We start from the raw sequence: 25,866 nt of genomic DNA, 5'->3' as shown, positions 1-25,866 counted from the left end.
TGCTTTTAATGTTTCATGAAAAGCTCTTTGAATTGTCTTGTACATGAAAGGTGCCACACAAATAAACTTGCCTTGCCTTACGGTAAATTGTAATCAATACATTAGAAAGAAAGAAAGAAAGAAAGAAAGAAAGAAAGAAAGAAAGAAAGAAAGCACTTATTTCGTGGTAATGTGTTAAATGTTTTACTAAACTCAGCAATTTCGTTTGTAAAATGTAACAAAGCTGCCACCACTGTGCTGACTGGTTGGGTTGGGACAGCCAGTGACTAACTGGGAATACACCCATGTGGTGACGTCACGCGGCTCTGACAAGCTGGTGGTGCCGGAAGAAAAGATGGCGGATCATGAGGAGCAGCTATCCGACGAGGAAAAGGTAATATTCTGATTAATAACAGGGTAAACCTCAATGAGAAAAGACCAGCCCTAGAATTTCACATTGCACATGGTTGTGCGCCTCGGTGTGAGCTGGTGTAGGTTGGCGTAATGAAACTAGCAAAGAAAGCCAGGCCTCGGCACTACCGCTGCTTCTGCTCTTATTATTTTTAGCTCAACTTCCGCTCATCTGGGAATCTCAAACGGAGGCTCCTTGTACGGTCCTGACTCAAAATAGGAACCCTGAACATATTTCTAATTCACCTAAGCGTACCCCCCGACACTCCTTTGGTTTAGCGGACTTGTCAGTCCTCCTCGGTGTCTCTGGTTTCTTCTGTTATGGAAGTTTTCATCCAGCAAAGATCGCTAGCTTGGTTAGTGAGTTTAGCTTAGCTGCAGCGTGCTAACGCATAGCCACACAGACCTACACGCCCTTTTTCTGCATTTTATCTACAATTACGTGGGATTGTCAGGGTATTTTATTCACAATAAACAGTAAAAAGCCTCATAACAACATCCGTATGCACTTTACAACCCAGCTTACTAACTTCCACACCTGACAAGTAGCGTCGAAAGATGTTTGAACTACGAGGGATCTTTATTTTAAGTGAATCTGCTCAGTAATAACAATTAAGGAAGGCCACAATTATTTCCTTAATGTTAAGTGCAGCTATATTTTAGCAATGATCTGCAATAACATAACTTGGTTTTATTTGGTAGTGAATAAATGCATACTTATGAAGGGCTCATGTCTACAACCTGAAACAGGAAACTGCAATGTGAAGCTCGAAATGCAAGCAGGGTGAACAACCCATGACACCCCTCCAAGCGCCTGCTCATCTTCCTATTTCCTTAAACCAGCTTGCACACAGTCATGCACAATCTTCAGAAAATATGAAGGCCTCACTAAAAGTGCCAGAGCAGCTGCATTCATTTAATCTAGATCTTTTATTTTTGTGCATTGCATTCTGATAATATTTATTTAGGGGAGCAGATAGATGCAAACAGCATACAGCTCTGATAGTTTTCTGCTTGCTTTACGTCAAGTGTGTTTGTGAAATGTGATGATTAATGTCCTCAGGTTTAAGATATAGGGACATGTCTATGCGTATGCCAGATCTCCTTCAAGTCAGTTTTCTAGACAGTCATTATTAGCTGTCCTATTAGGAAGTTACTGTCAACTGCAGGTTATGTAATGCACCATTTGGAGTTAACATAATGCTTTGTTTTATTGTGCTCTGCTCCACATCAGTCTGAGTCAGAAGTTTTTTGCAGCGCAGACAGCTCTTTCACCAGCTTGCGTGACTGCATCATTCCCATAAACACACAAGCATCAGCTGTTAGCTAAGCACTTTGTTTTTGTTACAGGATGGCAGTGATGATGCTTTTTAAAAATAGATTTTAATGCATTTAATAATGTGACTCTGCAGAAAAAAATGGTCAAAAATCTGATAATTTGGTGTTGCAATGAGTACAGTTTCATTTGTATTTGTTTCAGCCACAGTTGAGACACTTTGACTGTGTCTGTTTCATCTCTTTGACCTCATAGGACACTTATTAGTCACTTGTCATGCTAACATGTAGGAAACCAGACCCGCTGTACTGATGTTTTGGGCTAAAGGCTAGACTTCAGAAAATTCTATTATTTATTTATCATTTTATAGTGAGGACCTCACTCTACTGTGAGGTCCTGCAACACTTTTCTACCATACAAGATCAGGCAGAGTTGGTGTTATGCTATATTAAGATGGGGAAGCATTTCAGTTCCTTCTTTGAAAATGTGCAATACTGTACCAAGTGGCCTTTTTATTTTAAGCATTTTCTACTGTAACAGCAGTTTCATTACTTGTTTGAGATCCATCTTCATCAAATTATTCAAGAGCAATCAACCATCTTAAAGAGATTATTCATTAATTATTAAGCTAAATGCATGTGCTCTCCCCAAATGTAATACTCCACAGACACCTTCTTGGCAAAAATATACAAAACAAACATCTCTATAAAATGATCAAACATCAATATATTACTGCTTTTTTGCCAGATATCATTTAAACAACTTCTCACCTCCTTAAAACTACTGAACATTCAATCGTTTTAAGAATATTCATTTTATAAATGCCACTTCAATTATTATTTTATTTAAAATTTTATGCAGTGTCTTGTACATATAAGACCAAACGTTCTTCACTGACTACAGACTGTCCAGAGGAAGTGTCTGACATGACATAAAAGTTGCTGCTAATCATCAAAGCCCTATCTCCTTAATATTTATTATATAAAGTAAGTATTATTATGTTCTTCCTAAAATCAATTAAAAAAATTTAAAATAAGTAAACCATAAATCCTTAAAATCCTGAAATTGACTGAATGATTAGTTTTGAGCAAATAGTAAAATTTAAGAGATTTATGAAAAAGGTTGAAAAAATATTTACTAATTTTATGGCAGAATTTATTTTGTGCTCCTACATTTTGGCTATAAAGGTTACAACCGTGCAAATTGGATAAAGCAAAATGATTTAGAAGAGATCTTCCAGAAATTATGCAACAAACTAACACAGCCAACATGATCATCAAATAAAAATCATTAAAAGTTTTGGTAAATGTACGAAAATGCCAGAGGAGGGCATGAAGGTTAATTGTTTTATTTTCCAGTGATTTATTTTCCTGTCAGATAACTCGACTTGTGACATCACAGTCATGAGACAGTCCGTCCTGTCAGACAACAACCTATTTAATAATGACAAGAAACGGAAGTTGGGACAGATTAGCATCTTTTGTTGGTAGCTATGGGCATGTTTAAGGATTGATTAAAAAAATGTTGGCTTCTGTCCAACGACAGGTCTGTAAATGGTTTTACTTGATTTAGCTGCAAGTCTGGTTTTTTCCAATAACCTGCTGTTTTATTTATTTATTCACAACTTTTTAAGTGCCTGTAGTTTTCTGAAAGATCGCAGTTAGCTGTATGAATTAAACCATCTGGCCAGGTTAATGATTTGAAGATTTAAAAATAGGTTTCTGAATGATAGTTGGTTGTCTGCCAGAACCTGGTGGAGTGAATAAAACGATCAGCCACAGTCAGAGATTGTCCCAGCACCTCCTCCTGATGGTAGTTTCCCAAACTGAGTGATCTCTATGATCTGAACAGTTGTTTTTTTTGTTTCTGTCTTCTTCAGAAGATACAGCAAGACTTTTGCCCTTCTTTTTAATTAGGGACTGAATCAGTGACAAATAGTCAGTACTTTGGGGACTTTCTTTTAAAAATACTTCATTAATATGCATGTCTTTTGGTGTTGTAGCTGTCATTCTCATTTTTAGATTAAAAGAATGAGGAAAAAAAACCCTCAAGTGTTCCTCGACTGGGAATAACTAAAGAGGCTCTGCCGTTTCTAAATGATTAAACAGCAAGTCAAGCTTTATTGTTGGTGTAGATAGCAAGAAAATCTTCTTTTTGAGTCATTTAGTTAGCAGCCTGTCAGCTTCCTGATTACAGCAAAGAAACCACAAGAGTATTGCAGGAAACTTGTTACTCAAGTTTGCTGTCGGCTGCCTTGTCTGTGCTTTTGTCTCTAAGCAGGTCCTACAAACACAAACCAAGCCTTTCATTGCTTTTCCAGTCAACTTTTCTTCATTTTAAACATTTTTTCCCCTCAAATCACTCACAAAAAATACCATCTTAACTTGCACATTAGACTGTTATGATTCATAATAACTCAAAAAACTAACAATGTCTTTGTGTAATGATCCAGAGACAATCACTGAAATGTATTAATGTATTAAAACCAAGCTGCAGAGAACAACTCTAAAAACTGGGGTGGACTTAATTTTTTTTCCCATCTAAATTGAGAAGTTAGGCACATCATTGTGACCAAGGTTAAAAGTTAGAGTAGTTTAAGCCCTGCAGATCATAGAGAATTGCTCACTTTTCTGCAACCTAAATGCTGCAGAACATTCTGCAAACGGAGTAAATAAAGCTTTTGAGAGGAAATGAAAGAGGAATGTGTTAATGGTTTTAGTTTTGTCAAAGTTTTTATCTAACTTAAAGATACGGCACAGCTGAAAAGCCACACCATCTCAACAAAGTGCTTCTGTATTGATAATCATTTCACCAAAACAGCTCCTTCTTCTTCATGCAGCTTTTTACTAATGTTGTTAGGACTGAATGAAACTGTCAGATCCTCAGATGCAAATGATAGCATGACGCCCTGAAATGTGCTGTGCTTTTATGAAGAAGTTGAAGTGAAGAGTAAAGCATGTGAACTTGAAGATTGACTTCATATGATATAAAACCTTTCTTATGAAAACAGATAAATGAAAATGTTATTTAATAATGAAGTGACATCTTATTAATGTTTACAGTGAGAGAGGATTAATGAGCTTCTCTATATTTTTTTTGTAGTCCAAGTCCAATCCAAGTTGACGTAACAGACGTTTGGAGAAAAACAACAATAGATGTCTGATAAAAGTGATATACATAATGTAGCTTAAAGAAACGATGGCAATGCTGAAATAACCAGCACAACCAGTTGGCTTAACTTGAAACTCAGTCGTTATTAAAATAGTTGCATGCTGACTTGCAGGTAAAATCTTTATTTCATATTTAGAAAACCCAGATAGTACCTGGGACAGAAGTTTGTTTCATGGGGTATCCAGAATAAATTATTTATTTTGTCAAGACGCAAATCACTTTTTAACCATATCACAAATGCACAGTGAAATAACTGGTAGCCTGAATCTGATCTAGTCTGTTGACTAGGGCTTTGCTGCAGATCTTATGGAGAGTTGATGTGTTTCCCTATTAGCATCTAAAAACCTTACTTTTACCACACGTCTTACAGATCAGTAGAGTCATTTCAACATTATATCAGCTGTAGTGACTGTAACTGTAACCAGTATGGGTTGCAATATCCCATTCACTCTAACATTTGGAAATGATTTGACTGCAGAACATTGAGTACAGCAACAGCAGGGCAGATCCAAACAGTTGTCTAATGTCGTGATGAATTCCGGGACACTAACATAGCAGGACAGAAACGTTCATTAAGATTAAAAGTAATTTCTGCCTCTCAATTAAATATGATGTACAATTTAATCAGTAACACATTTGTAGAAATGGAAATACAGGGCAAGATTTGTTCAAATCATTGATTTACTGATCTGGTATTTCATCTTAAGTTTATAATACATTTCAGTGGATAGATAGAATTCTTTACTGAACTATCTTGAACTTCTTCACCACCTATTTTGCTATTATTTGCTAATTTCAACAAAATCCGCTATAGTGCAGCACCCCACACATCTTTAACAGCTGCAGTTTAAATGTCCAGCTACTTTTATTTTCAGCCGGCATTATTTGAGTTGGGCAGTCACATCAAGACCCTTCTGCCAGTCAGAATTTGGGGAGTTTCAACGGATCTGCAAACTAACACAGACACACTGAGGGTGCATTCGTATCATAATAGTCGGCTAGACTCTATCTGATTGGGGGCTAGGCTCAGTTGTAGTGGTGTGTATCTTTTCAAACTTAGATTGTGTTCCGCTGCACTTTCGTCAAATGCGCCAAACCTTGACAATAATATTTCCACATTCCCAAAGATGGCGCTATATTAGTATCTAGCAAAAGAGAGGAAACACCAATGTGAAGAAGAAAACTAAGTTTCCTCCTCTTGCAAGCTAAACATGGAGCTGGAAACTATCGCCATATTGGGTGTATTTTTTTTGTCTTATGCAAGTATACTGCAGAAATACACGGCAACATGGATGCCATACAAGGCAGGGGATTCTTAACCTTATCATTATGCTATTTACCCACAATGCAATACTACGCCAAATGCAGGAAGTGACTTTAGTTTTGTAGTCTGCTTCTTGTATGTGGTCTGCTTGAAATAGACCTGTGTTTGTAGGCAGAGCAGGTCCGCTTCTTCAGTCCATATAAAAATTGTTTGGTGCATTCACAGCTCCCCAAACGACGAGGACTTTATGAGCAAACGGATTAGAATTCGAATCAAAAAGGCTGATGTGAATGTGCCCTAAGTCATGTTTGAAAATACTCAGGACAGATGTAGCCACCATGATGTCTCCTTAAAGTTTATTTTGCTGTACTCACTCTTAGCTTATCAGTGAGAACATTATAAGCATCCATTATCCAAAAGCCTTACAAGCCAACTCAGAGCTGTACTTATTTGCTCTTCTGCATCATTTTAATGCCTTAATGTAACTGATATAGGTGAGTTATATAAATAAAAAAAACTTTTAACAGAGAAATACGTTGTAAAAAGTACTAAACTGTTTTCCTATTTTACTTTTTATACATTTGAGATTCCTAACAAATAGCAGTTGCAACAAGTTTATGGCAGCAGAAAGTATGTAAATTCATGTTCGCCTGTATGAGGCTGATGGGTCACCATGATTGAGCAAAAATGAACAACCACCTGTTGAGTAGAGTCTTTTAACTTGAGTAAGGTGTGTCTCAAACGTGAAGGATTGCAGCCTTTGCGGACCGGAGCTGGACAGTCTTGTTATTATGGTTGCTGCTCCATCATTTGCAACTCCTTTGGTTGGTTTTAAAATGAAACTATCAGCATAGCTGATAAGATAACTGAACCCCCAGCAAAGACAGTTGAACAAGTGGCTATTTTATGTCAGCCTGCTGAGTATAAAATATTGGGAACAGAAGGTTGTTACTCTGTTGACCTTGGTGCCATCATTATTTACAGAAGTAATTATTTCCTCTAATAGCAACGGCTTTCAAACTATCCTGGTAGTATTATTTCCACCATGTTAAAACATTTACATTCAGGAGGCATTCAGAGCCAGATAAGATGGGGGAATTATTTCAGTTGGGCAGAAATGTCTTAAAAATGTCACACCTTCCTTTGTTTTGCATTCAAACCGCACTTAACTCAAGCAAACTAAACTGCCTGGACGATGTCACGTTGCTTGCTAGGGGACGCTAGTCACCAAAATATCCACTGATCTATAATGAAAAAAGCAGGAGGAAGACTAAAACCAGACTGCCTGATTAGCCCAGAAGAAAAGAGAAAAGCTTTCCACTTCTTTCGACTCCTTATCAGGGCTTGACCAACATGAACTTTTTTGGGTAGATTCAGATTGTGGTAGTAGGCAGGAAAAAAAGTCGGATAGCCAATGGATCACCGATTAATTTTAAAAATATATAATGAATGAAATGACTTCTCCTTTGGTACCTTAACTCCTACAACAACAAATATATTAATTACAGGCAGAACATTTTACAAAAACATGCAACAAAGCATTAAACCCAAGAGGCAACCTTCAGCAGCTAAAAGTGAAGCCCATGTGGAAGTGCCAAAAACTGCATTTCCCCCCTCATCTGCTCGGAACTCCAAAACAGCAAATCCCCATAGACTGTCATGTTAAAAGGCCAACTTCACAGCAGAAATAAACATGTTTACAGCCTGGTACTAAAATCCATTTTAGGGTTAAAAGGTCAGGTTTACCTTTATGACAGCTGTGACAATTTTTTTCTAACTGCTTCATTTAAAAGTTATTTAATCCCGAAATTCGGCATATTTAGGGGCGTGTCCTTTTGATTGACAGGTATCCGATCTCCCGCTTCATGTTAGAAGAATGTAGAACAACCGCGGTTTTTAGACGGTTAACAACGTGAGCTTTATCTCGCTTACCTCCGTTAGCTGGTTGGCTCCTGTTACCTTCGGGTTCGCTCGGATCGCTCTTAGCTACAGGCAACTTGGAGTTTGGTTGATGCCAATCATCCACCATGAGATTCAACAGGCCCCCTCTCAGCTCTACCTCTTTGCCCAGATTTCTGTTTTCCGGGAGAGACAAAATGCATGACCCTGCAAAGATGGCGATGGTAGGAACCGCCAACCGAGCTTCAATTCAGCTCTTCAGAAACCTAGTGGTGATGTCACGGAGGCTCCGTCACTTTTTTTTATATACAGTCTATGATTAAACCTCTGTCTATTAGTTGTATCTATGAATTCATCTTTAGATTTAGGCCAGAGTTGTATGCTGTATATAAGCAACATAACGAGTAGTGGTGTCACTGGAAAAACATTATTTATGCAGCGCTCTGATGCCCTTTAATGTTACATAATATTTTCTTTACTCTATTATTTTTCTGCTTTAAAGTGATAGGTTGGTTTGCTGTCATAGCTTGTGTCGCATATTATTATTTGATATAGTAAAATATGACATGACAATGGTTGCTGAAGATAAAAAAGCATATCCTTCCAGCCCTACTGACCATAGTAGGCAATGTTACAGTAAGAACGAGCAGACAAAACAGCCGTATCAGTCTATGGTGGCCTTACAGTTATATTTCTCTTTATCTGTCTGCCATTCTCCTCTTGAATTACTGTTGTTGTAATTTAAATTTATTGAATGTAACACCTTAGTCCCACAGCTTTTAACTATCACATTCAACTTAGTCTCTGCTGTAACATCAGAGGTGGTGGCAGAGCTTTTGTCTAGTTTCCCTTAAAGATCTTGGGGTTGGTGGGTAATATGAGTATGGATAGAGTGAGCAAGCGGAGAGAATAGAGACCAGCTGGTGTCTAGGGCCAAACAGCTCAAAGACACAAGAATCCAACGCTGAGGTGGGGGTGGTGGGGGGTTATGTCCCACGTTCTTTGTGTGTCTTTTGTTGGCTAAGAAGTACTGTTCTTATATTCTGTTTAGCTCATTTCTGCATTTCTAGTTACTGAGACTCCACCCACCTTTTATATCCCCAGAAAATTATGCAACCCAACTCGAAGAATTGGAAAGAAAAGAGCTTATTTCACGCAAAGGAGATTTTGTCCAAGATGGATTGGTGAGGTGCCTCTGAGTCATTGAGTCATATTTTACACTCAGCAGCCAGCACTCTGTTCCATAGAGTTGCAGTACACACATGAAGTGGCTCGAGAATACATCGATTTTTCTTTTTTAGACTTGCATGGAGAACTGTGTTATAGACATAAAAAACAAAAGGAAGAAATATTAAGAAAAGTGGTTCCAGTTGTCAGAAAGAACTGAAAGGAAAAAAAAACTACGTTTTTGCTGGTTGAGAAATCCCCCCAGCTCTTTCTGCTGGGCCCACCTTTGCTTTCCTTCCCACATCAAGTGGTACTGGGCGTTTGGCCCATCTTCTCTGTGTGCCAGTCTTCCTGTTCTCCTGAAAACAGATTGGGATAGAATGGGAGCATCTGTGCGGCTTCTCATGTTCATCTGTGCTTCGAGATGCTGCACGGCAACAACGGCTGCAGGAATGTACTCAATGAATGTCAGTATATTATCATGAGTCAGAAGTCAGGGTTTTAAGGTCAGAAAGTTGTGTAGTGTTGCTCTGCTGTCTGCAATATTGTTTTCTGACAATGCTGATGCTGGTTTACTCTTCAAAGTAGAAAAAGACCTTTTCCTGAAACTAAAAACCAAACCTCAGCACCGTCATCAACCCACAGTCGAGGAAAACTTTGGAAAGAATAGAAAAGTTTCCCCACGGTAACTATAATGGAGAAGATTACAGAGAGGGGATTAAAGTTATTGTGGTGGATGACCAACCCATTTCCAGGATTGAGAATCCTGGTTTTTGTTGGATTTTGGAGGCATTGTCCACTGCATTTCCAGGGTGCATATCTCACACAGCATTATCTGAGTTGTGTGAAAAAGTGGTCAGTGAAAACCAAAATTATGTAATTTTTCTCATATATTTAAATAAACTTAAAGTCCCAGTAAGATACATGTTGTACATTTTTCTTAACAATATTCTTGTTAAAATAATCCCCAAAACTAAAGAGACAGAATGAGTAAAGTAAGTTGTCAAACATTACTAAAGCAATTCTTTAAATACATTTACTATAATAATTGTTTACTGTAGTGTCTGGTTAAAAGCCTGAATCAGCAGATTCTCAGTCTTTAATGAATCATATCTGTATAATGAACAAAACAAAACAAAAAAAATTACTTTTGTCATTAAAAATAAATGAGTTGTAATTGTAAATTTTTACAATCAGCTTGTTCTTTATGAACTTTTTTCTCACTACCAGTGCTGGTTTTGAGTGTTTGCACTGAGCAATAAAAAGAAACAGTCATGTCATATAAGAGATTGAATTGGAACTATTTAAGGAGAGGTTAAGGAGTTCAGGGTTTTATGCACCAAAGACTAAGTTGTTTAAATATTATTCTCTGCTGAGACTCTTTTACTTAAGCTCAGCCCCTTCATGGCTCAGCGGCAGTGCTCAACTCTGAAAACGGTCTCAGAGCTCCAAAGAGCCCCAGCAGTCTTGTGTCCCAGTGCAGCAGTCTGAGTGAATATTTAACATCAAAGCTCCACATTCAAAGGCGTAGTGTTGCTGTAATAAGTCCATGACAAGGAGTTACAGTTTTGGTGGCATCTGTTGGATTGCACTAAGCCCCAAATGAAGTTATGCTTATGTTATTAATGTTTTATTTTCTAAAGAAGGAACTCATTCAGACCCAATGAAAGGAGTATCCTGTACTACATGAGCTGCACCGCTGTTGCAATGCAGACACAAATTAGAGGGGAACTGCCCATGAAGATAAAATACACTGGCAAAAATGGTTGGACACAGCGTATCATGTTAATTATGTATTTGTCAAGACAAGATGTAGTCCCGAAAAATGATTATAAAATGATTGCAGTAGAAGTTAATAATGTGTATGATAATTAAATCTTATAGCCATTTTTGGCACTGATCTGGGGATATATTTATAATGTTATATCAATACAAAATACAGTCAAAAGTGTCAATAAAATAGCTGCGTTACCAAACAAAATTAGGCCCTTTAGCATAGTTCAACAGTCATGTTTGCCTTGGTGGGTTTTCCCCTCTTCAGTTTTAGCCTAAAATGTTCCCACGTTTCAGCTGTTTTTGAAGCTGCGCTGCTGTTTTCATTGTCCATCATTCAGTCTAAATATAGTCTAAATTGTCCAGCTGTAATTATTCTATTAGTAACACTGTGAACGAAGCTTCTCCATCTGTCTAGTTGTACTTGTTTGTTGTCTAGCAGCATGTTACAGTCCTCACATTACTATATATGCACAATTCATTACTATATAGCTGATAGGAAAGACTAAACCTAGAGGTGATCAACTGTTTGTTCCTCGATGCACATGAGGAAACCTGTTGCACATTTGCAAAGGTCCCCTCATGTTAGAACCAGATGCTGTCGCTTTACGCAACGTCTAGAAGTGATGCAACACAAGTAGTGGAGAATTCTTATTTATTCGCAAGTTTATCTTTGCTTTATAAGTTAAGGAATTTTTTTCCCCCGCATTTCCTGTTTTCCGTAATGTAACTGTAGTCATCAATGCTACGCAGAGTTTTATAAATGAGGCCCCAGGTCATGAAGAGAGTTCAGCTTGGTATTGGATATTTGAACTCATTTAGTTGCTCAGATGTTGTCTTTTAAATTAATTTAAGCAGAGAGTAAATTATAGTAATGCAACAGTTCTCCGAGACTCTGTCCATAAACCATAGCACACTTTGAAGTATAGAAGCCTGTGCATATAAGGATCAGCTTAGAGTTTAACAAATAGAATAGGTTTATCTTTCATATGGGTAAAGATATAGAGCAATTTTTACAGCTTGATACATAAAGTGAAAGCTGCTTGTGGAGAACACAGTTATAAATGGAAATGAGACAGCCAAGGCTGGATATTACTGTTTTCCTGGATCCTTTCTGATTCTCAAGATTTACATCTGATTTCCAATTTGATCCAGTTCAGTATAGATTTAGAGTGTTGGTTTGGATTCCTGATTAAATAGTAAAATTTGTTTATTTAAATTGATGAATTAATTAAGCATTATATTAGACTGGTTTAGTTTAATTTAACTTTATTTAAATTAAAGAGCGTTATCCCACTGAAGCTTGAGACACTGGTTATTGTTACTCTGTTGAGCGATAAATATCAAATACAAATGTTTTGTTCTGATTTTGACTGTCTAAAGTTAGGGCATCTCTTTATGTCCCCCTGAAGTGATGCTCAGCTGTAATCTGGTATTTTAAACCATACCTTCATCTCAAATTCATATCTGGATCATGTCACATTAAATCAGGGATCTCATATTTCGATCCTCAATCGACACTGTCCTGCAGGTTTTCAGTGTTTCCCTGCTTCAGCAGGCCTGATTCAAATTAAATGGATTCAAAATCCTGTTTAGATCTAAAAAAAAAAAGATCCATTGGGTTGAATCCGCTGTGTTTAAGCAGATAAACATCTAAAAGCTGGAGGACTGGTCATGGAGGACCAGTGTTTAAGAAGCCTGTTTGTGATATTTCCACCTTATTTAGCTCCATGTTTGATTTTGCTTGTTGCAGTTCGCAGCTTTATTGCAACCGTTTAGTTTCAAAATGGATCCTTTTAAATTTGAGGATCCAGTCAGCTGTGAATATGCCACCATATGAATTTAATTGCAGTTTTCAAAGAAGTGTGTTAGAAAGTTTCTCATCTTACATTTCCGCTTCATTAAATTGTTGTTGTTATTATCAATATTAGTACATATTAATTTTTGAAAATGTAATTGTATTTCACAAGTCACTTTATTCAGTCCCGCAGCCATAGCAACACAGTACCAGTAAATTCATGCCATATCATTCTTAAACTTTGCAATGTTAACATAAGTTGTAAATATAGAGAAATTTGTCAATATATTATACGTTTATAAATGCTGCTCAGCAGTCATGCACCATTGAATGTTAGGTAATATACATGAATAGAACTTCCTTTCATTTGAACACTTCCCTAAATGTTTGCTATATTCTTAACATGTCCTTCCAAGGTATTTACTTCCAACTTTTAGCTGTAGATTCAGTCTGTAGTTAGAAGTAAAGGGAGCAGGTGATGATTATAATGAAGCTAATGTGTAAATTGCTGTTACTACGAAATCTCATAATATCTGGAAAGATCACTGAGCCAGGATGTTCGGACTGGTATTTATTTATCATGAAATATCTGAAGGATGCCTAAAAATCAAACAAGCAAGCAAACAAAAAACAGATATATTCTAAATTAAAACCCATACTTACATGTATGAATTTTAGTTTAACGTGAGGAGCTGAACTTGGAAAGACTTTTTCCTATAGTTTGATAGAAAGGATTGCATGTCTAAAAGAGACACAGATGTGGACAAAAGCTTCTGCGTTGTAAAGTCTAAGCTGCTATCAGATGCTTGGAGAGACCCTTTGCATATGACCCTCCCCATGCAGGTTTCATGACATAAGCACACTGTTTTCCACCAGCTGCAAAATGTGGATGTTATTCCCTCATAAACACACACCTTTGTTTTATTTTAAGTTTAAATTGCTCACCCAAAGTGGGTCATGATTATTTAATGACAGTGGTTCACACTAATGCTAATAAACTTTGATTCACACAGAGTTTACATGATGCACACACACACCCACACACACAGCATGAGCATGAACTCCTTGATGAGCGCCGCCTTTTCTCTTGGCATTGCTCATTAGCAAAAATCTATCTGCATCTCTGTAGTATGCCAGAGCACATGTATACACACACACACACTGCTAATAAGGGCCCATGGGGCAGACACACACACACACACACGCATTCACACACATTTACAAACACCTGCCCTGAAACAGCAGCTTGTGAGAGCAGACAGAGTCGAGCCGAGCCACAGCACCCTGCCAGCGATACTGAGCGGTAGAGCAATGTAGAGGTAGGGCAGGAGAGTGGACCAGGGTCCTCAGCACATTTTTATGTCCTTATATGGCTGTAAACCAAGCTGGGAGGGGGGCGCTGTTGTCTTGCTGTCAAGTTAACATGTGACCTGGAAACGGGAAGTGCTGTGCGATGCAGCAGAAGAGAAGTAGACAGGAAAGATGACTGCTCGTTTGTGCTTCAGGCCAGAACGTTACAGCCTTACTCCACCCTGTAGAGAAGTAACGCAGTCCCATCACCCCCTCTGTTGGCTGCACTGTGCACATTCAGAGGGCATAAACTTCATTTCATGGGATTGTCCCTAACTTTGGTCCATCAGTGAGCAATAAATAAGAATTAATATTTCTTGCTGCTTGTATTTTCGTTGGCGTCCTTCCGTTGAAAGTTGCATTGATGAGCTTTCAGTTTCTGAACATACAGTGTCGGCTGAACCTGTTGAGACGCTCAGGTGGATGTTAACATCACTCGTGTGTCTTGGAAGACACTTGTATTGTCTTCTAAGTGAACTCACAAGCTTATCCTGTGTCTGGGCTTTTTACAGGTACGCATAGCAGCAAACTTCGTTATCCATGCCCCACCAGGAGAGTTCAACGAAGTTTTCAATGGTGAGTACTCGGATAATATTTGTTTTAATGAAACATATATTGTGTAATCAGTTTAGTTAGTGTAATACAGGATTCTGCAACTACACAATCAATCAATATACGGTAAACTTATTAGAGTGTGGGACGGGATACTACCACTAAATATTGCCCAATTTTTCTCAACTGTTGTCAGCAAGATCGTCAAAGCCTCCTTTCAGGGAAGGTATTTTGACCAGATTGCAGTACTTTTAATAATCCATAATTCACACATATGTAGATTAGCTATAAGGCTGATCTGAACGAGTTTATTAGGGAAACGTGGTTAAGCTTTCAAATACAGATGTAGCTGCTATTGCTAACAGACTAGCTCACTGGAAAATCTAAAGTGATCAAAGCCCACATTTATGATGAGATAAATATCTATCATGACGGATAAACATTAATTTAGCAGCAGTATAGTGGGCAACATCACATGAACACTCCTTATAGGTCTTAAGATTTCAATACCAACATAAAATAATAGCAACAAAGTAAAGTAACCAAAAAGTCTAATTTTAGTTAAATCGCCTCGTTAACAATAAATAAATACTACATGTCATATCTGGATTTCTCTCAGAGAAAACAGAAGAAAAAGGCACCTTTACCTGGACTTAGGAGACTTCTTCTGAAAACTAAAGGAGCTAAGATGTTATGCATGCATAAGAGAAAAGAGACTGCTCTTAATTTCAGTCAACATCACATAAATGCCAGTTGTTTGCCTCCCAAAGTGAGTGCAAAGGGTTTAAACACACTAAAGCATTACAAGCTCATAATTATGTACATGTTTTTCCTGGACATAAATAGTAACCCAGTTGACCTTCTGTTGTCTTAGCTGAACCCAAAGTAGTTGTTTGCTTTGTGCCGGGTCAAGCACATCAAGAGAGACTCCAGTGGAAAGGATTGTCATTATATGTGAATAATTTTCTCAAACAAACCACTCTGCATACCTGTTTTAATTTAGGTTAAAGCCTTAATCTTTGCTTTGCTGTTATGATGCTGACTGGTGTTTTCAGCATCTGTGTTTAAGTCAAAGAACAGAGTCAACGGGACTCTTTTAACACAGGATTCTGCAAGTATCCCTGCAGTGTGAGTGCAGTTGCACCCTCTTGGGACTAGAAACTGAACCAGTTTGTTTTTGGAAATGTTTGAAAATAGCTGGTTAATTTCATACTATAGACACATAGAATGGCTCAGGCTGCAGTAAAATAAAATAAACCCATGAGCGTAAAGACTTCTTGCTGTTTCAGAGCATTTTGTTTGGATGGTGTTTTACTTCCATCTTTGACTGCAGCCTCCTCTGAAAAAGCAAAACAAGACTAGGATGTTTTAGCCAAGTTTTACCACCGCACCGTCAAAGCAGCGCCCCTCAGGAAACTTGATGTAGATGTGCTTTGGCTTCATTGAATCCTTGCCCTGCTGCGCTACATGCAGCAACCTCCGAGGAACGCTGGGGGGGATGTCTGTCTGCCGCTTATCAGTGCCTGACAGACACGCTCACATTAAAACACAGTCCCTCCTGTCACTTGGTCTCCTTTCATCTCTTTTGTGATTTTCAGCCATTTCTACTGAGCTAATTTACCTTGTCTGTTTCACTCGCCTGGTATTAATGTCACCCAGATTGACTGCAGGCAACTTTTTCTTTGTTTTGTTTTATTTTGTTTGCATGTCATGGTGGTAATCTTTTGTGCATTTACTTTCCCCCCCTCTTTTCCTGACTCGTATTTGCTTTCTAATAACCCTGTCTGTTTTTCCTCTCATCAGATGTGCGATTGCTGCTCAACAATGACAATCTTCTCAGGGAGGGTGCAGCACAGTAAGTCTCCTCTCATGCTGTTTTGAGATCATGAAAGTTTGACACACTGTCCACAGACAGTTTTATACACTGTCGACAGACACCGATGAGCCAACAGTTGGACCACCTTTCCTGAACTGGTTGGTCTTTACAGATCAGACTTGTTCCTGTACATTCCCAACATCCTGTCACTGGTTCATGCTGATGGTCACCAGGAGAACTGCATTTCACATACTCAGTGAGAACTTTGTTCTTGTTCTCGATGCTGCAAGAACATAGGCAGGTAGGGGAGTGGGGTCTTTGTGCGCAATGAACAGTTGACCCTGGAATTCAGGGTGGGATTATGCAGCATTGTGGTGTCTGTCTTTAAAGGCTGCATGTGTTGCATTCATGCTGGTATTTTCTAACCCCATCGGGCTCCAAGAAGTATCGTGTGATTGGTCGGACATTTGAGGTGGGCGTGGTTAACACGGAGAACGCATGAAGCGGAGTTGCTGCTTCCGCGTTTTTGCTGTTGCAGGTAAAACGGATTGTTTTGATAAAACAGCTGATTGAGGTGGTGAGAAAGTACGAACATTTTTACAACATGTGGCATTAAAACACTCGTACCTAGCCGCGTGCACAACCCGCCCTGCAGCGGACGAAGTTGCTCGGTAAATATGAAACTAGAAAAGCACTCGGGAGAGCGGAAACCTCCACCAAGCACAATGTTAAAGAATCCTTTTTAAAAATTCCTGGATCCAAACAGTGATCCGGATCACCACCAGAATTTAATCAGTTCTTCATCTTCACATTTCCAACAACTCTTGAAATATTTACAAAAATCCGTCTGTGACCTTTTAGATTATCGTGAGCACAAAGACGCCGGGAAAAACATAACTTGGCGGAGGTAACAACCGGGTTCATTGCACATGAAAGCAGACCGCAGTGATCCCTCCCCACTGCAGATGTGCTTCTCGTGGAGTATGTATGGACCTGCCGAACAAGAAGTTTTTTCTTGTTCTTGCAGCCTCGAGAACAAGAATTCAATTCAATTCAATTTTATTTATATAGCGTCAAATCACGGCAATGCCATCTCAAGACGCTTTACAGACAGAGAAGAAAATATAATGAAAGCCAATTCATAATAGCTTATATATGGAAACCAACATATTGAGTTTGGTCCAACTCAATCTCCCATCCTGAGCAAGCACACTGGCTACAGTGGGAAGGAAAAAACTCCCTTTTAACAGGAAGGAAACCTCCGGCAGAACCCGGCTCAAGGACAGGCAGCCATCTGCCTCTGCTGTGTGGGAACTCAGTTCTTGTGGAGTATGGAATAACCTTAACTGTTAAATTTACTGCAGCTTTAAAATCTGGACACAGAATTCAGTTTTATTTTTAAAGTTGCTCATGTTATTTGTCTTGTCTAACATATTCTTCTATTCTGTAAACAGTAGCCTTAAAATAATCAGGATTAACCAATTTATCCACGTCCAGTCCAATTTTTTCTTTTTTTAAACTTTCACCTTTAGAAATGGTGTTTCAGAACTTGGCAGTAGCTAAAGTTAGCTCTCCTGACTTTCATGATACTCACCTGATATGAAGTGTACGCCACACCGACAGGTACTCGCAGTCAGCTTCCAACCAGCTGTCCTGATCACTGAAAGCCAACTCTGATGACATTCTTCTCCTTTTGGTTATTGATACAAAGAAATATCAGGCTCTCCTTTCTTGTTTTCACACTCAACTGCACAGCGTCTCCAACAACCTGAATGAATCGCTGTAGCACCAGATACTGGTGCAGGTATTCATTATGGCCATGACTAGAGTTTGAATGCAGTGAAGCTGTCTTTGACATCAGCTGAAATGCGCTAATATGGTGTCGTGTTAAATGGACAGTCCTTAAAGGCCTTTATTCTCCTTTTACTTATCTTATTAGATCAGTTTGAAACAATTCTGTCCACAAACTCTCATGGATCCTCTGCATTGGTATGGTAACTTAGCCAATCCATCCACCAAAGGCCAGAGTTCACCAGCGAGTTGTGACATCATTTTAGGACCACAACAAACATGGTGGTGATAGAAAAGATTGTGATCATTTCTCCAGAAGGTGCATAAGAGCAAGGCAAGTTTATTTGTGTAGCACATTTCATGTAAAAGCCGTTTAAAAGTACTTTGTGAAAAACATTAAAAGCATTACAGCCAGGTGCAGGAAGAACTTAAAACAAACTTTTAGAAGAAATTAAATGAAAATAGAAAAAAAGTAGACAAAATGCATGAAATAAAAGTTACAGTGGGAGGAATTAACAGTTGTTTTGATTAAAAAAAAAAAAAAAAAAAAGGAAACTTCGTCAACCTCAGTTTAAAGCAGCTGAGAGATTCAACAGACATGCAGTTTTCTGGGAGTTTGTTCTGCATGCATAAAAACTGAACGCTGCCTCCATGTTTAGTTCTGACTCTGGGAACAGAAAGTAAATATGACTATGATGACCTGAGAGATCTGATTGGTTCATAACAAACTGGAAGATTCTGAATGCATTTTGGTCCTAAACCAGTTTGCTCTTTATAAACTTAACAGCAGGATTTTGAAGTCAATTCTTTGACAGACTGGGAAGTCCGTGTAAAGATCTGAGGACTGGAGTTTTATAAATGGTGGCAGTACAGTAGATGGTGATGGTATGTGTGGCGACTGAAAAGATCCCAGCTTCTGCTTCTCAGTTCCTTTTGTGGGAATGCACCTCAATGCTTGATCCATCTGGGTACCTATCCACAAGAGCCCTGAAAAGGACACAGAAACTAACCATATCCAACTTTAGCAAAGACTGAAGCATAAATGTACATATAGATGTTGGGTGCTGTAATGCCACCAGGAGTCTCACACATTACAAAAGTTGTAAATAACATAAAGCTTAATTTCATTGTTTCATCATATAAAAATTGCTCTAATTTAACCAAGTCTCAGTACATTTACGTGGTTATCCTGCAGGAGGTGAAACATAATTTGGAGGTAATATCACCGAACAAAATCAAAACAACTCAAGCAGTAACACACAGATGTTGTATAATGTTGTTTTTCTTCCATGTGCCAGCTGTGCTGATCAGCCGACGTGGTTCAGACCACTTTCCTGGAAGTGATTATATTGAGAGATTTCTATGATATAGAAATGCTTTGTTGTATTAAGTGCTGCTATTAATTTGGAAGTCAGTAGTTGTGCCATCCCTCTTCAGACCAAAGCAGAGTTAAACTGTTCATATACATGTAGTAACTCAGTCTCTCTCTCTGTCTCTCTCTCTCTCTCTCTCTCTCTGCAGTGCATTTGCACAGTACAACTTGGACCAGTTTACCCCCGTGAAAATCGAGGGCTATGAAGAACAGGTGAGCTCGTGTTTCGCTCGTTTGAACACACAGGAGTAGTGAGTCTAAACAACAGGAAGTAAATGACGGCACAGTTTGGAATGTGTCCATTTATTCCAGCCTCACCCAGTTTTCCACCCTCACCCAGTGTTACATCAGTGGTTATTTTACCCACCAACACATCATTCCAGTTGTAGGATATTCCTGTAGCTGCTGTTGGTGACACACAGCAGGAGAATGTGAAATAAATGTCCATAAATCCAGTATGTGTATCTTAAACAATAACATAAATCCCATTAATTAAACTGAGACCTTTTATGCCGTTAAAGTCCTCATTATCCAGTATGAGGGATGTAAAGTCATTTTTCTTTATAGCATTGGATCAAACAAACAAACATGAGCTTTTATTCTTTGTATAATTATTGTCCGGCTGTCTGGGAGGATCTGAGAGGCTGAGCGTAGTGGGGAATGAGTGCATCTGTGTTTGTCTCCGTAACGATTGCAGTATCTTATGTAAAGATGTCATCATGTCCCTCTGTTCCTAAACCACTGCCTGAAATTCCCCAGTCTGACACCCAGCAGGCTGAGCTGAACGCTGAGCTGGTAGATGGAAAGTTCTGGATGTTGTGATTTCCCTCCTTGCTTGGTCTTTTTTATTTATTTTTTTACATGCTTTATTTGTTTACTAATTTCTCTTTTCTTTTCATACTTTTTCTTCTCCACATTGTCTTCCTGCTCTTCATTGCAGGTCTTAATCACAGAGCATGGTGACCTCGGCAACGGCCGGGTGTTGGACCCCAAGAATAAGATCTCCTTCAAGTTTGACCACCTGAGGAAGGAGGCCAGCGACCCGCGGCCCCATGATGTTGACAGCTCTATGGAAGGCTGGAGGAGTGCCGTGGACTCAGCCGTGAGGGCATACGTCAAGGAGCACTATCCCAGTGGAGTCTGCACTGTACGCTCAAACATACTGGTTTCATTTCAGCTACTCGCATAAAAGCTCACTCCCAACGTTCTCTGACCTGTTAGTTGCTTAAAATGGGATTTTATTTCCTCATTTCTGCTACAGTCTTTGTTCTAACAAAGTAGAAGTAGAAAACATTCAAATATTGTTGCATTGTTGGAAAATAGACGCTTGTATATGATGTGAAATGTATCTCCAGTAGGATTCAGTTTCTTTTTAATATTTTTTTCTTTCAATTAAACCCCGTAAGGATTTAGCAGAACGCCGGATGTTTTATATTTACGTCAAAGCTACAGTTTTCCTCAGTGCCTTGATGAATGTGCCGACACATATTACACATCATTGAAAAGCTAATGTTGTTGATATATTAATGATCTGTATCGATACAGGAAACCATCTTTACTGGTGACTCAGGAAGCATTTGTTAAACCAGTTGCAAATATAAGCTAAAAGAAGTGTTGCTGTTAAGCTTTCCTACATTCCCTTCCTGCACTGCAGTTGGTTTAATAACTGATTCACTTTTACTTGGATTTGCCTTTTTTAAGGCAAAAAAAATCCTGTAATGTTCTTGATGTCCTGAGAAGAGCAAGATTTATCCAAATACAAACCATTCAGACCAGTGAATGCAAACCAGGAAGAGATGACAGGCCAAATTCCACAGAGTACGCAGTGTTTTTATCAGTAAATGTGTTTGTGTGTAATTTGTCTGTCCACCTCTCAGTGAGCTGTTGTCCTATCAGTATGTGACCAGCAGTAAAGATGATCCCATTTCTTTCCTCCCACCAGATTTACGGGAAAACTATTGACGGACATCAAACTATCATCGTGTGCATCGAGTGCCATCAGTTTCAACCCAAAAACTTCTGGTATGTTGGAGACATTGACTATTTAACGTGTTCCACTTTAAACTTTGGGAACGAACCTCAAAATGTCACAAAAGTCTGATATGTTGAAGTTAAAAAAAAACCACAAAAAAAAAAAAAACCCAAAACACATTATTACTTTAACTGATTGAAATCTTGGGGGGGGGAATTAAAAAAACCCAAAACTTACTTCAAAATAAAAGCCTGTTTTTTGTTTTTTAATTGTATGGGGGTTGTGTTTTGTTTAGTTATTTCTTTGTCCGGCAAGCATCTGACCCTGGTGGAAACTCTGGTTGGGGTCATGTTGAAGTGTGTGCCAGTGTGTGCTTTTTTATGTGAAAAGAAATCTTTTAATTAAACTGATACAATTTCATAATCAGGAATGTATTTCCCACTTTAGTCAATGAGACATTTAATTATTCAACACTGTATTTATGTATTTAATTCATCATCTGCAGGTTCAGTGTGGTTTTGTTTGACAAAATGTTCCAGTAAAGCCAGGAGGCCTTTTGCACCATCATGAGTCATTTTTGTAATTTCTCTCTGAATCTGCTCAGGAACGGACGCTGGAGGTCAGAATGGAAATTCACCATCTCTCCCTCAACCACTCAAGTGGCAGGAATCATGAAAATCCAGGTATTTTGTTTGGAGCTTTCATTATGTGAGGAAATGCATGTCACTGAGGGGTTATGGGGTGTGCAAAAAGCTAATTCAGTGTCCAAGCAAGCTGAGTGAGTGCTAAAAGACCTTCACACTCATGATTTCTCTGTCCTAAAGTTCCTGCACTCTTCTGCAGAGGTTACTGTTCCAGTTGCTCATGATGCTTCATGATGTGGAGCACATGAGACATTTGGAGACACTGAACTGTTCCATGCAGTAGAAATCCTTTATTAATGATTTAGACGTTGATCTTTGCAGGTTCATTACTACGAGGATGGAAATGTTCAGCTGGTGAGCCACAAAGAGGTTCAGGAGTCCATGTCGATTTCTGTGAGTATTACTCAGCCGCCTTGCTGCACTTATTTTGCATTTTAAGCAAATTAATTCTCACTTTGGGTTTTACATAATGAAGACAAAGGTTCCTGTGTAACCAAGTCACCCTTTTTAATTATTTCAGATCAGTTTAAAAGGAAAAAGAGACAAAGCTTTTGTATTTTTTTCTTTTTTGTAATTTTAATTTAGACACACTACAGAACTTTTGCCATTTCCCCATCACACTTCCCCAGTTGAGGGCTAATTCGCCGTCTATCTTGCATCCTACCTGACCCTTTAGCTCTCTCCAGCCAGCAAAAGACGATTTAATGATGACTCTCTCTCTCTTTTTTTAAAAATTATCTTTTTGTGTTTCTTTGCTGAATCAGTGTTCAAAACAAATAGTTTGATATTTTACCACGAAGCGAAACGTTGCGTCCCGTCCTGGATGTAAAAGATGTATAGTGCAGTTTTCTCAGCCTCGGGATGCTGTTGGGTAGCACGGCTCTAGAAACACACATGATAGATGTCAATGTCATCAAACAAGTCTGGAACACAGAGTTTTAAGATCAAAAAGTTACAGAATGCGTCTTTAAGAGAAGTGAGATAGTTACACTGAAAATGAAACAAGATTCAAAACAGATGTTTTTGAGCGACGTGTTTCTGTGCATTGAGTCTGCCTACAGAACTATCTAGAGATGAAACTAGAGAGAAAAAAAATCCAATATTGTTTTGAAAATGAATTAAAGCCACAATGATGAAATATAATGAGGTTATGTGGTTTTGCTCTGTGCTGATGTGTACGTGGTGATGGAGTGTAGACGGAGTATCTGCTGGATATACAGCTGTTTTTAGATGAGTTTTACTAAATGTTTGGATCATTGATTTGTGTGAGAGGGGAAGGTTACACAAGGTTTTTCTTTATTTTGCTTCTTTTCTTGAAGTGTTTAGGATTAATTTGTGTATTGATTTTTTTTTTGTTTGTTAAAGAATGAATTCAATTTATTGCTAAAAGAAAAATAACATAAAGACAATAATTAAATTCTGCTGTGCACATTAAAGGCCATCCATATCCTCTATCTTCCATGTTTCTCACCTTATCCATATATCTACCCCATTTCTACATTACCATACCCCGCCCCCCCGCCATCCCTGTGGGGAGCAGCATCAGACCAAACAACTCCTACATGTTTCATACATGTTTTAAAATACATCAAACACGTCATTATTTATTGTCAAGTGTCCTTCAGTGTTTTAAGAAATGTCTTATAATTGTATTATTTATCATTAGTGCATGATGGGTAAACATTCACATGCAATATTGAATACCCCACCCCCCACTGCCACCAGCACCATTACCAGTGTTTATGACACCTGTTGTCCTCTTCCAGAATGAGGCTTCGACTGCTAAGGAGTTTGTTAAGATCATGGAGGCTGCAGAAAATGACTATCAGGTCTGTCATCATGTGTGGATGTGGTCAATGAAAATCGGTTTAGTTTGGTTGTAGTTTTTACTAGCTGATTACTCGGTAATTAATAAACTTAGAATTAGTAAAATGGATCAACGAAATGTGCTGAGTCATGCGTGCAGAAAACCCTGATGTGAATTTATCTTGGATTTAGATTTTAGATAATAAACACAGTCATGTTTCTGTCATCCTACAACACTGACTACCTATACAATTTTAACATCTTCTGTCCTCTCTTCCTTTTTTCTCCCCATTTGCTCCCCTCAGACGGCCATCAGTGAGAATTACCAGACCATGTCGGACACTACCTTCAAAGCCTTACGCCGCCAGCTTCCTGTGACACGCACCAAGATCGATTGGAACAAGATCCTGAGCTACAAGATTGGGAAAGAGATGCAGAATGCTTAAAAACAACAAAAAAGATAATAGACAGATCCCCCCCCCTCCCCACCCAAACCCTCATCCCTCCCAATTTTGTTGCATGACTGGATAGTTGTATCGTCTTTGTACAAAAATGAGAGAAAACAGGGGCAAAGAAAGGTTTGGTCTCACAGCCAGGCGTCGTCTTGGATGACTCCCTTTGTTTACACACAAACTGTTAACCCCTCGGTATACTGCATCTGTGATGATAAAGGTTATTTTATTTGGGAAAATATAACTTGAGGAAACATTGGAAGACATAGGACAAGAGGGGAAGCACTTGTATGCAACAAACACCTGATATAAAGTACAGTGTCATGTGTGCAATATTTCTTGTGTGGATGAGACCACGCCTTTAGTTTGTCCTGATGAAAAACGGTTTAATTTGGAAATCATTAAGAAAAACTTTTTCTTTTCTTTTTTTTTTCTTTTTTTGTTGGGCGGGGGGGAATCTTGCGTTCATTTATAAAAGCTCAGATGTAACGACTAAAACGAATGACTTCCTCCACGGTTAATGTCCCCATACAGTTATTGATAAAAAGAAAAAAAACCCAAACACATAAAGAAGGTTTTGTGTTCATTGACTGGTGTCTTTGGCACAAGCAGCCACCACTGTCAGCCACTCAATGTTCTTGTTCCCTCGTTTTTTTGGTACTTCCCTCACCGTCTGTCCTGTATGTGAGATCTCAAGCTCACAGTGCTCCTGGCTAAAATTGCCTTTTTTTGACTTGACTTTGTCTGAACTCTCCTTCAGTGCGGTGAGTTCTGTGACCACGTAACCAGCTTGATTAACAAGTCATGAGTCGCTAAATAATGTGCATAATGTCCAATTTACAATAAAATCCAGAAGTATCACTTTCTCCTCCAGTGCTTATTTTTATTAAAAATAAAACAGAACCTGACTGTATTATATAACAAGGCACATTGTAATATATACCTGTATGAAACATCCTGTCTGTCAGTTTGGTGATTTATTTCCATGAGATTAATTGTAATTCAGTCACAATTATGTTGCATTAAATGACAAATTTTCTATTTACTGACTCACTCATAATTTTTTGTGCAAAGGCTAGATTTTTTTAGCTTGTTTTAGCACTTTGCCTGGTAGCATACTTGTCCTAAAATCACATTATTGCAATCTTCAGCACATGCCAGAAGATTCTCACAGTCTCATCACTGACAACAATGAAATTAAACATTACTAGAGATTCTTGAAGTTACTGAACCATAATTTGTGGAGTCAGTGAAAATTTCTTAACATGCGTGCTAATTAAATATCTGCTCAAACAAGTTATTTGCTTATTATTTTAAGAAAAAGTAAATGGTATTAAAATGATAAAAATAGCTTAATTTGTACAACCCATTTT

The 25,866-nt window shown here is 38.4% G+C and overlaps 1 protein-coding gene across 1 annotated transcript; it reads left to right on the top strand.

The window, feature by feature from the left end:
* The first annotated feature begins 286 nt into the window (after positions 1–286).
* On the top strand, positions 287–25,534 carry LOC306771570 (F-actin-capping protein subunit alpha-2). Its single transcript, XM_079260761.1, has 10 exons — positions 287–373; positions 14,601–14,664; positions 16,444–16,495; positions 19,769–19,832; positions 20,560–20,766; positions 21,562–21,641; positions 22,196–22,274; positions 22,557–22,628; positions 24,002–24,064; positions 24,347–25,534. The coding sequence occupies exons 1-10, from the start codon at positions 335–337 to the stop codon at positions 24,485–24,487; spliced, it is 861 nt and encodes a 286-aa protein (XP_079116887.1). The 5' UTR covers positions 287–334; the 3' UTR covers positions 24,488–25,534.
* Positions 25,535–25,866: the final 332 nt, after the last annotated feature.

The sequence above is a fragment of the Telmatherina bonti genome (genome assembly GCF_933228915.1).
Source record: "Telmatherina bonti genome assembly, chromosome: 2".
In the NCBI taxonomy this organism is placed as follows: domain Eukaryota; kingdom Metazoa; phylum Chordata; class Actinopteri; order Atheriniformes; family Telmatherinidae; genus Telmatherina; species Telmatherina bonti.
Note: the sequence above shows the minus strand (reverse complement) of the source record. Positions and strands in the feature narration are given on the sequence as shown.